Source organism: Triturus cristatus, chromosome 7, assembly GCF_964204655.1.
Source record: "Triturus cristatus chromosome 7, aTriCri1.1, whole genome shotgun sequence".
Classification (NCBI taxonomy): Eukaryota; Metazoa; Chordata; class Amphibia; order Caudata; family Salamandridae; genus Triturus; species Triturus cristatus.
In genome coordinates, this window is record NC_140590.1 from 783,075,607 (window position 1) to 783,087,941 (window position 12,335).

Sequence of the window (12,335 nt, forward strand, 5' to 3'; positions counted from 1 at the left end):
GGCAGACCTAAGACTACGCAACGCTTTCGGAACGAGGGCAGACCTAAGACCGCGCAACGCTTTCAGAATGAGGGCAGACCTAAGACCACGCAACACCTTCAGAATGAGGGCAGACCGAAGACCATACAACTCTTCCAGAATGAGGGCAGACCTAAGACCACGCAACGCTTTCAGAATGAGGGCAGACCTAAGACCGTGCAACGCTTTCAGAATTAGGGCAGACCTAAGACGGTGCAATGCCTTCAGAATGAGGGCAGACCTAAGACCAAGGTTCACTAGGGACTGTGAACCCTCACAGGATGGAGTTGCCTGCTTGCAGTCTTCACAGGAACAGGGGGTGGCAAGGGTTTAAACAGCCAGCCCTCTTTAAGTAGGATGCATTTTTTGAGAGGGCATACTAGTTTCTCCCATAGGGCCACCATCTTCTCTCTTCTTTAAAGGCTGGGGGTGGCCCCCTGTGAGGACACCCTCACTAACGTCCTGGACCTCATATTTCACTTGTGGTGTCAGGCCTGGAGCGTAGTGCAATCCAGTTCTAAACTTCTTAGCTTAGTTGGCATCCCTTTAAAAGAGAAGAGGAAAGGACGATTAATATCCCAAGGTAACTACTCACTAGCTTTCCTTTACTAGCTCCATAAACAAATACAAGGGAGAGGAAGCTGTGAGAAATTGTTTGTCTAGATGCCCCTTGAGATAGACTTCTTTTCCTGCTAAGCCAAGCGACCCCCCACACATCCAAGTACCATGGACTCAGAACAGGTTTAGTGAAACCTCCCTACCCCAAACTGCATTACCTGCAGCAAAAGAGAGTAAGTCTGTGCTGAGACCAGGATAAGGAGGACACTGAGGCAGAATTCACCACCTGGTGCAAGGAACCCGTGGCAGGCAGGACCAATTGTAACCCGCTCAGTCAGCATCTTTGTTATGTATGTTGCTGTAACCAAGACAACTTCACATGTGCTTTGGTATTTCCCTTTCACCAGTAATCAAACAAACTTTCATACATACATTTTTATAATATATGTTTAATGATGTGACTTACATTGCACAAACATGGCCTCTAGCACTAGCTGAGTCCTTTATACAATAAAGATATGTACCGGGGGTAGCTATTGGGTGGTGCGAAGACATTTACACAGTTTTGAGTTTACTAGATTACACTACCTATTATAGGGTTAGTAATGGTTGCTCTGGAGGGTGAGACACAGGGCTACCTAACTAGGAAGGGCGCATTCACATAAACGATACAACAAGGGAAATTGTAGAGAAAATAAGGACTGGGTGCTGTCTATAGACCCAGGAAGAGCCTGATCCTTCTAGCAATGTGCTTTAGTTCTGCTAGCCCTAGGACTCTGCTCATACATGGCGCTTTAACTGTCACAACAGAGGTGGGCTGTCATGTCCTTCATTAGAGTGCCTTTTCTCCAAACACATTTAAACTACCAGGGGGCAAAGAGGAGCCATGCAGAATCCTCCACAGAAGTGTAACACGAACCATGACTTGACATGACATTATGCACCGTAAAAGTCCTGTGTAGCAGTATGATGCATGACATTGTGACATGAGAGTGTAACATGACATAGCCCATAGTCCCACCTTGAGGAGAGGGGCACCTCTGTATCTGTTCCGCAGACTCCAGGGAGAGCCCCGTGTGCTCACGTGCAATAATGGGCCGGGAGGCGGGTCCATCCTTGGTAAAGAGCGCGCGGTCCATTACTGTCCCTGTTATTCTCGCGATGATTACTCTCTGCTTCCTCTATGAACCGTGGTCTTTTTTTTCCAGGCAATCGTTTATGAAGGACAAGACAAGAACCCCGAGATGTGCCGAGTCCTGCTCACGCATGAGATTATGTGCAGGTAAGACAGGCCCGGTTCCCCTTAATTAGCGAGGGGAAGATGAATTTCTCCTTCAAATCTAGGTTGTAAAGATGAACGGGGGTCTATTTCGGGACACACGTTTATCCTTCGTGCATTAAACCAACTAAAAAACCACAGCAATATCTGCATAATTAGGGCAGCGCCAGGTTCGGTGCTGATTTGCAGAAAGAGGTTTCTCTTACACTCTGACATTGCTGCTGCCTTCTTCCTTGTTGCTGGAGTCCATTACTCACAGAGAGGCTGATAACTGAGCAGCCTCTGAGCTCTCGCTCATTCGCTTAAAGAATATTCCAACGGTGGCAAAGCGGTCAGTGAGAAAGATACTCTTCATAGAGGGAGGTCACTCACACTGAATGGATTTAGCACAGTAACTCCTTGATCTCATATGGCGATTCCAAAACAGTGAGGCCAAGGTTTGAATGGGCAGTGAGACTGTTCTCCTTTTGGTCCTAGATGTAATCTTCAGCGTGGGAGGCCATGATCAAACAGAAATAAAAGATGGTCTCTCTTTCAATCATTGCAGACTAAGGGCCTGATGGACCTGTGGTGGCGGTCCACCCGCCGTATTACCGTGGATCATGGATCCTGTGGCGGTGGTGCAGCAGTCAGATTCCCCAACATGCTGGCGGTGCAGATGCAGCACCGCCAAGCATATTAGGAGTTTCCTCAATGCCACCGTTTTCATTGCGGTGAGGCCGCAATGAAAACGGTGGCGGTGAGGAAACAAATGGCGCCCAACAGGGCCCCCTGTTGCCTCAGGGCCATTGGGAAGAGAAGCAAAGGTACTCCCTATAGTAATTTTAGGCCCTAGAGGCGGGAGTAAGGATAAAATGTAACAAAGAAAAACCTCTCAGGGCCATTGGGAGCCTGCAGGGGCACATTTTGTGCCCCCCTGAGTGCACTCACCCCGTTTCCAGCACGGTATGGGCTTTACAGTCAATGCCGTGCAGGAACGGGCTTTGGCATTCCCATTGCGGTGCCTTTTTAATAGGCACTGCTGTGGGAGAGCCGAAGCCTGCATGCCAGATCAAGAGATAACTCGTATTCTGGCAGGCGGCCGCTGGTCGAGTTTGGTGGTCTTGGAACAGAGCACTGGCCTGGTGGCCCGCTCCAAGACAGCCAAACTCGTAATCGGGTCCAACTTCAGTGCAAGGCTTTAGATTGTGCACCAATTACCAATACTGGGAATTACTCACTTGAAAAAACACAGTAAAGATACACTTTCAAAGTTATGATTAGCTATGCAATCCATAACAAGCACAATAATCACGCAAATTGTAACTCACGCACCAAATGCAATGCTCATCCCTCATCCTTGATGTGACAGATACAATTGCAAATGCCATAAATATTCTTAAAAATGAAATTATATTTCACATTACCCTTAACAGCATGAAAGAGACAACTATGAATGTAGTTTTATTTAGTGGTTCAAGTATGTGTTGTGTTTTTAATTGGGTTGTGGTTTTGGGTATAATTGTTGATATAAATATTGTGATGTCATAACTATCTCATTTGGTGTGTGGTGTATAGTTTGCATGACTGTTGTATGAGTTATGAATTAAGGTGCGAACCATATTGTGTGAGTTTCAGTGGTCCACTGGCTTTAAAAAAAATAAAATTCAAGGGTCTGCTGACCCTGCCATGGGGTTTGCAAACCCTTGCAGTCTTGTGGACTCCTGTTAGTCCTCCGTGAGGTTTTTGGACCCAAAAAGGGAGTAAGGAGAACAAGCATTGGCATAGCCAATAGGTCTCGACTTTGGAACCTTATAAGTATTGAGTTATGCAGCACAATATTATTGGTACAACAGCATCAACTGTTGCATGGCTAAACACTTATAAAGTCCGAAAGGCGAGACCTATTGGCTATGCCAATGCTTGTTTTGTTATGGTGGGGCATGAATAACAGGAGGGTGAAGGTCAGTCAGTCAGTCAGTTAGTGAGAGTGAGTAAGAGAGTCAGTCAGTGAGAGAGAGTCAGTCAGTGAGAGAGTCAGTTAGTCAGTTAGTGAGAGTGAGAGAGTCAGTCAGTCAGTGAGAGAGTGAGAGAGTCAATCAGTCAGTGAGAGAGTGAGAGTCAGTGAGAGAATGAGAGTCAGTGAGAGAGTGAGAGTCAGTGAGAGTGAGAGAGTCAGTCAGTGAGAGTGAGAGAGTCAGTCAGTCAGTGAGAGTGAGAGAGTCAGTCAGTCAGTGAGAGTGAGAGAGTCAGTCAGTGAGAGTGAGAGTCAGTCAGTGAGAGTGAATGAGAGTGAGAGAGTGAGTCAGTTAGTCAGTGAGTGAAAGGGAGTGAGTCAGTGGGATAGTCAGTCAGTGAGTCTTTTAGCGAGAGTCAGTCTTTTAGTGAGAGTCAGTCAGTCTTTTAGCGAGAGTCAGTCAGTCAGTGAGAGAGAGTCAATCAGTGAAAGAGAGTCAGTGAGAGAGAGTCAGTGAGAGAGAGTGGGTGAGTCTGTCAGTGAGATTGTGAGAGTGAGTCAGTGAGAGTGAGTCAGTGTGAGTGAGAGAGTCAGTCAGTGAGAGTGAGTGAGTCAGCCAGTCAGTGAGAGAGAGTGGGAGAGTCAGTCAGTGAGAGTGAGTCAGTCAGTGAGAGAGTGTGGGAGAGTTAGTCAGTGAGAGTGAGTGAGTCAGTCAGTGAGAGAGAGTGGAAGAGTCAGTCAGTGAGAGAGAGTGTCAGTCAGTGAGAGAGAGTGAGAGTCTGTCAGTGAGAGTCTGTCAGTGAGAGTGAAAGTGAGTCAGTGAGTGAGTGAGTGAGAGAGTCAGTGAGAGTGAGTGAGTGAGTCTGTCAGTGCGAGTGAGTCAGTCAGTGAGAGAGAGTGGGAGAGTCAGTCAGTGAGAGAGAGTGGGAGAGTCTGTCAGTGAGAGTCTGTCAGTGAGAGTGAGTCAGTGAGAGTGAGTCAGTGAGAGTGCGTCAGGGAGAGTGTGTCAGTGAGAGTGAGTCAGTGAGAGTCTGTCAGTGAGAGTCAGTCAGTGAGAGAGTCAGTCAGTGAAAGAGAGTCAGTCAGTGAGAGCAAGTCAGTGAGAGAGAGAGTGGAAGAGTCTGTCAGTGAGAGTCTGTCAGTGAGAGTCTGTCAGTGAGAGTGAGTCAGTGAGAGTGAGTCAGAGAGAGTGAGTCAGTGAGAGTCTGTCAGTAAGAGTCTGTCAGTGAGAGTGAGTGAGTTAGTCAGTGAGAGAGAGTGGGAGAGTCAGTCAGTGAGAGAGAGTGGGAGAGTCAGTGAGAGAGAGTGGGTGAGTCAGTGAGAGAGAGTGGGAGAGTCAGTCATTGAGAGAGAGTGGGAGAGTCTGTCAGTGAGACTCTGTCAGTGAGAGAGTCTCTCAGTGAGAGTGAGTCAGTCAGTGAGAGAGAGTCTGTTAGTGAGAGTCAGTCAGTCAGTGAGAGTGAGTCAGTCAGTGAGAGAGAGTGAGAGTCAGTGAGAGTCTGTTAGTGACAGTGAGTCAGTCAGTGAGACTTTGTCAGTGAGAGTGAGTCAGTCAGTGAGAGTCTGTCAGTGAGAGTGAGTGATTCAGTCAATCAGTGAGAGAATGGGAGAGTCAGTCAGTGAGGGTGAGTCAGTCAGTGAGAGTTTGTTAGTGAGAGAGAGTCTGTTAGTGAGAGTCAGTCAGTCAGTCAGTGAGAGTGAGTGAGTCAGTCAGTGACAGTCAGTGAGAGTCTGTCAGTGAGAGTGAGTCAGTGAGTGAGAGTGAGTCACTCAGTGAGTGAGAGTGAGTCACTCACTCAGTGAGTGAGAGTGAGTCACTCACTCAGTGAGTGAGTGAGTCACTCACTCAGTGAGTGAGAGTGAGTGTCAGTCAGTGAGAGTGAGTCTGTCAGTCAGTGAGAGTGAGTGAGTCAGTCAGTGAGAGAGAATGGGAGAGTCTGTCAGTGAGAGTCTGTCAGTCAGTGAGTGAGTCAGTGAGGGTGAGTGAGTCAGTCAGTGAGAGAGAGTCTGTCAGTCAGTGAGAGTGAGTGAGTCAGTCAGTCAGTGAGAGAGAGAGAGTGGGTGAGTCTGTCAGTAAGAGTCTGCCAGTGAGATTGAGTGAGTCAGTCAGTGAAAGAGTGGGAGAGTCAGTCAGTGAGAGTGAGTCAGTCAGTGAGAGTCTGTCAGTGAGATTGAGTGAGTCAGTCAGTGAAAGAGTGGGAGAGTCAGTCAGTGAGAGTGAGTCAGTCAGTGAGAGTCTGTTAGTGAGAGTGAGTCAGTCAGTCAGTAAGAGAGAATAAGAGACTCCGTGAGAGTCTGTCAGTGAGAGTGAGTCAGTCAGTGAGAGTGAGTCTGTCAGTCAGTGAGAGTGAGTGAGTCTGTCTGTCAGTGAGAGTGAGTGTCAGTCAGTTAGAGTGAGTCAGTGAGTGAGAGACAGTAGGAGAGTCTGTCAGTGAGAGTTTGTCAGTCAGTGAGAGTCTGTCAGTGAGAGTGAGTCAGTCAGTCAGTGAGAGAGCATGGGAGAGTCTGTCAGTGAGAGTTTGTCAGTTAGTGAGAGTGAGTGAGTCAGTGAGAGTGAGTGAGTCAGTGAGACTGAGACTGTCAGTCAGTGAGAGTGACTCAGTCAGTGAGTGAGAGAGGGTGGGAGAGTCTGTCAGTGAGAGTCTGTCAGTCAGTGAGAGTCTGTCAGTGAGAGAGAGTCAGTCAGTGAGTGAGTCAGTCAGTGAGAGAGTGGGAGAGTCAGTCAGTGAGAGAGTCTGTCAGTGAGAGTGAGTCAGTCAGTGAGAGTCTGCCAGTGAGAGTGAGTCAGTCAGTCAGTGAGAAAGTGGGAGAGTCAGTGAGAGAGTCAGTCAGTCAGTGAGAGTGAGTGGGAAAGTCAGTCAGTGAGTGAGAGTGAGTGGGAGAGTCAGTGAGTGAGTGAGATTAAGTGGGAGAGTCTGTCAGTGAGAGTCAGTCAGTCAGTCAGTCAGTCAGTAGGAGAGTGGGTCAGTCAGTCAATGAGAGAGAGTGAGAGTCAGTGAAAGTCTATCAGTGAGAGTGAGTGAGTCAGTGAGAGTGAGTGAGTCAGTGAGAGTGAGTGAGTCAGTCAGTGAGAGTGAGTGAGTCTGTCAGTCAGTGAGTCAGTGAGAGTGAGTCAGTCAGTGAGAGAGATTCTGTCAGTCTGTCAGTGAGAGTCTGTCAGTCAGTGAGAGGCTGTCAGTGAGAGTGAGTGAGAGAGTGAGTCAGTGAGAGAGGCTGTCAGTGAGAGTGAGTCAGTCAGTCAGTGAGAGAGTCAGTCAGTGAGAGAGTGTCAGTGAGAGTCTGTCAGTGAGAGAGTCAGTTAGAGTGAGTCATTGAGAGTGTCAGTCAGTGAGACTGAGTGAGTGAGTCAGTCAGTCGGAGTGAGTTAGTCAGTCAGTGAGTGAGAGTGAGTGGGAGAGTCTGTCAGTGAGAGTCTATCAGTGAGAGTCTGTCAGTGAGAGTGAGTCAGTCAGTCAGTGAGAGAGAGTTTTGAGAGTCAGTCAGTGAGAGAGGGGGTGAGTCAGTGAGAGTCTGTCAGTGAGAGTGAGTCAGTGAGAGTCTGTCAGTCAGTGAGTGAGAGTGAGTGAGTCAGTCAGTCAGTAAGTGAGAGTGAGTGAGTCAGTCAGTCAGTAAGTGAGAGTGAGTGAGTCAGTGAGTGAGTGAGAGTAGGAGAGTCTGTCAGTGAGAGTCTATCAGTGAGAGTCTGTCAGTGAGAGTGAGTGAGTCAGCCATTAATGCAAGGCATTTGCAGTTAGGGTGAGTACTCTAAAGCTCTACTTTCATTGTGACAATGGTTCGAATATAAAACCCGTACATGTTTGCAGAATTTAACGATTTGTGGCTATTCCTAATGCTCTGAGGATACTAAATTATTATATGCAAATAAATACATGCAGAACAAATAAAAGAAACAATTATAGTGAAGACTTGAATCCGCATGTTCTGAAAACCTGTAATTTCCCATCTTACAAAAGAGCACAAGCAACAGCTGTTTTAAAGCACTTGTGCTTGTGCTCGTCATTGCTAATTTATATTAATCAATTTCATTTTAAAGTAATTCAATTAAGATAGAGAGACAGCACATCGGGTAAGGATTACAAAGCATCTGAGAAAACACGTTAAACTCTTATCTTATCTAGCCCGGGAGTGGTGCGTGCGTGTGTGCACGCGCAGTCTGCTCTTTTTCGAAGCACATACTCGTGCTTGTGGCACGTCCCTGCGCTCTCACGCAAGGTGTATGCCGCCACAAGCACAAGTATGTGCTTTGAAAAAGAGCTGAACGACTGCTAAAGGTCTCCTATGCAGCGCATGCGCGCTGCGTAGGCGAGACCTAAAGAGCTCTCTCGCCCAGTCAGATTTGTTTATTTTTTTAATTTGGGCTCATGGATAATCTGCGAGCCAAGCTTGTTAACCATCTGCAGTGCAGACTAACAGTCCAGATTTCTCTAACTTTTTAACTTCTGCCCAACCCTAAAGCATATCGAAGACACACATTTTTCAAAAAGGACTCACACTAAACCAAGTTCAACTTTCAGTCCATGTTTGGTGTGATTTCAGTCAGCGTGTTTTTTAGGCATTGGACAGCAAAAAATCCTATGAAAGTTAAAATGGGAAAAGTCTCTTTTTTAAAGCCCCTCTCTCCTCTAAAGGGTGCTGCACCAAATTTGCCACGCCAACCCAAAGCGATTAAACTCTCTTTTTTTTATGTTGTACGGTTCTGTCAAACTTCACCAAAGTTATGTGGAGAACAAAAAAAATATTTTTTTCGTGGAAATCATGACCTAACCATAATTGCAGAGTTGCGGTTGGCAGGTGTAGGGTGAGATTAGCTGCAGGAAGTTTTGAAACTGGCCATTGTAGTGGTGTGGAGGATTGTTGGGTTAGTTTTGATATCTGTAGAAACAGGTTTGAGGTTAGTTTGCACAGTATTGTAATTGGAAGGGAAACTATTGAAATTGGCTTGGATAGGACTGACATTGCCTGATACAGGGTTAAAGATGGTTAGTGTATTTATGAGGTAGTGTGTGGCAGTATTTCATTTATTTGGAGGTACACGTTGAGCTTGCTTGTTGCAGTGAGTGGGCTGTGACAATGCAAATGTTGCATTGAGCCAAGTTTAATTTGACTGAAGGCAGTGTTCAGGGTGCCTGCAGCAGCGTTTTGGTAGGCATTAGCTGTAGTAGCGCAGCTCAGACTGAGTGGTTGTATTGACATTGGCTTCAGGAACAATGTTGAGGTTGTCGAGTACAGAGTTGAATTGGATTATTGCAATGTTGAAGGTGGTTTGAGCAGAGTTGAGAATGCCTGACCTTTGGTTCAGGAGTTTACCTGTGGTACCCTCACAATAAATTGGGACAGGCTGAGATCATTTTGATTTATCTCAGGCAGAACTGAGGTTAGTTGAGGTGGGGTTGAGGGTGGCTGTGGCAGTGCTGATGTCTGCCATGGTAACGGTGAGGTTAACTGTGGCAGTATTGAGATTGACTTGGGCAGAAATAGTCTTAAAGTCATCTTGGGGCAAAGATTGGATGCTGTTGTTGATCTTAAAGTCATCTTGAGGCAAAGATCGGATGTTTTTGTTGGTCTTAAAGTCATCTTGAGGCAAAGATCGGATGCTTTTGTTGATCTTAAAGTCATCTTGAGGCAAAGATCGGATGTTTTTGTTGATCTTAAACTCATCTTGAGGCAAAGATCGGATGTTTTTGTTGATCTTAAAGTCATCTTGAGGCATAGATCGGATGTTTTTGTTGATCTTAAAGTCATCTTGGGGCAAAGATTGGATGCTTTTGTTGATCTTAAAGTCATCTTGAGGCAAAGATTGGATGCTTTCGTTGATTTTTCAGGCAATGATTGAATTCTGCAGATAGTTTATGATCACAAAGTCCTCACCCTACACTGTGGCCTAGTCCATACCTGATTAGGAATGCTGCATCACATGATTCGGATTGCACCATATATTTTCCTTATTACATTTGTCTGCTATGTTCTGAAAAAAATAAAAGACATCAAAATAGCTTACAATCATTGAATGCAGATTTAGTTATTTGTACAATGCGCGTGAGCGAGGAAGGCGGTCAATTTTAAACCACCGTGCTCCAAATGGCCAGCAGGTGAGTAAGTGGAGTTGTTTTGTCATACCCATTGCACCAGCCTCTGTTCCTTACCACACTAGCACCCACTGGGAGCAGGGACTGGGGCCGGATGCAGTTAGTGGCAGACACGACTGAGGTGTAATCTCTTAAAAGAACAAACGATCGGCATGGATAATCGACCTACTGCAATTTAGTGTAAGTCAAGGAGGCGTTACAGTTTTGTAATGGTTTACACTTCCAGTATATTAATAGCTCCTTCTACCCCTAATCCAGGTATTGCAGAGTAGTAATGTCGTTTTTTGTGATCGTTTTTTTTACCAGAAAGAGCACAATATATTAAATATTTTCACCCTGGATGCAGGTCTTTAGTGGGGTCTGGCAACTGGGCTAGGAGGCGCACAGGCACCGTGCTTCAGAGGGATGCAATAATAATAGGGTTTAGTAAGAGTGTGTGGTGCAGCGGCATTAGAAAGGAGGGCTCAGGTGAAGCATAGAAACTGTGCTTCGGTGAGGTCACTCATGGGAATCAGGAGGATGGAAGACACTGTGCTTTGATAGGAGAACATTGGGACATGTGCTTCGGTATGACCAGTGATGGGACATGAGGAGAACAGACACCATGCTTCAATGGGGATATGTAATGGAGCCTCACGCTTTGCCTCCACTTGGCCAGTCATTCAGCAAGCAGGTGAATCGGACCCAATAATATCCTACTTAGTAATGGTGGCAGATATCGTGCTCCAGGTAGTGCCTGAAATAGAAAAATAGAAGTGCAGGTACTCTGTAGCAAAGTGCCTGCTTGTTTCTGAGAAGTGCCGGTACTCTCCAATTAAAAGTATTACTTCTCTCTTGAAAAGTGCCGGACTCACCCACTCAAAATAGAAAAGTGCTGGTACTCAGTACCGGCTTATTTAAAGCACTGGCTTCACGAGGAACAAAGAAACAGTGTTGTTGTAGGGGCAGTCGTGGGACCTCACGAGAAGTATTGATGCCCGGGCTTCAATGGAGTCTGTGATGAAGCAGAAGAGGGGGCCCTAGGCCTAAGCGGTGTTCGGTTATGACGCATGCGGAGGTACGTGGATGCTGTGCGTTAATGGGGTGTGTCTAAAGGCGAGGAGGCCCATAGATACTTTACTGTGATGGGGTGGATCATGGTGGGGTCCCAGTAGAAGCGCATGCTGTACCTCGGATCCTTCTGGCCTCACCCCCAGCTTTAAATTCAGATATGTTGCATTGGCTCCAGTGAGGCACATGCGGCATTAGCTATAGGCATAAAATTAAAGTCTGCTCGCCATTAATCAGTGCTGCTAATTGCCATGCGCCCTATTAGCCATATGGCGTGTAAGGCAGCGCGGCTTTCCGCAAGATGACATTTCTCACTTCCAGACATGAGTTAGTGGGGACCCTCCATTTTAAAATAGCTTGTTTTAGAGATTTAATTTTCAAACAACTTTCTGCAGTGCTTTCTGTCAAGACTAACAGCACAATAAAACTTTGCGTTTATGTGACAGAAGGTGCAAATTTACAGCATAATAAAGCCGTGCTCCGCATAACGGGTAGAATCCAGATATGCCGGCAGGACCTGCCGTGGAATATTTCAGAGCTTCGGAGGCAGCCTCTGTGAGGTGCCTTTTAGGGGTCTCCTGGTTTGCAAGGGTTTGTTTGGAGGCAGCAGACAAATAGGATGGCGCGGCGCGAGCGCCCACGCGGCAGCTGCTGAGGTAAGAAACCTGTGCGCCCCAGGATTCTCTTTCAGAACCTTACCAAGGCCTCTGACACGCAGGGCCTTGGAAAGTGACGTATGTGATGCAAAACATGCCTGGCTGTTTCAATCCGGCTACAGGCCTTATACAACTAAAGATTTAATTGCCAGCGATTATTGTGATGCGGCAATCATTGTGGCATTCTAGCAGGCGACAGGCTGCCCGAGGACGGAAGCAGTATTTGGATGGGAGTCTCCATCACCGACCTGTCTGTCAACGTGCGGGGCGGGGCAGAGAGAGTTTGGTGACGCGAGTTCTTCATCGGGGACTTGTAATCAATATTAGTGGTTCCAAGAACGGTTCCCGCCTTGCCATGTGACCGTGTGGGCGAGATGGACTCCTACAGATCCAGCAAAACGGGCCCGAGGAAGGGTCGGCAAGCCACAGTGGGCTCAGGCCTCTATGGAGCAGCCCTTATAAACGAGAAAGCAGCTCTGGCCTTCAAGAAAAATATACAAATCAAGCAACGGATTTAAAAGTGTGTTACAATAAAGAGCCTTGGCAAAGGAGAATTACTAACTGAACGAACGCATCATTACAACCTTAAAAGGAAAGGATAGACTTGGACGTTACATATGTACAGGCCTGATAGGGAGTCCAGGTGCAGGACTGGCCTCTCTGGTCAGCATTGTTTGCAAGTACTACCTCCCCCCTCCCACAAACGAGGGACGCTCCCACCAGACCTGGCCTTCAGGTAAACCAGGTTCAGG

At 46.8% G+C, this 12,335-nt stretch overlaps 1 protein-coding gene across 3 annotated transcripts in view; it reads left to right on the forward strand.

The window, feature by feature from the left end:
• The window catches only part of EBF1 (EBF transcription factor 1), an 802,303-nt gene that overhangs the window by 65,245 nt on the left and 724,723 nt on the right, over window positions 1–12,335 (forward strand). For all 3 annotated transcript variants that reach the window (XM_085617593.1, XM_085617595.1, XM_085617594.1), the window contains exon 5: window positions 1,785–1,858. In XM_085617593.1, the coding sequence (XP_085473719.1) occupies window positions 1,785–1,858 (74 nt within the window). The remainder of the gene's footprint in view (window positions 1–1,784; window positions 1,859–12,335) is intronic.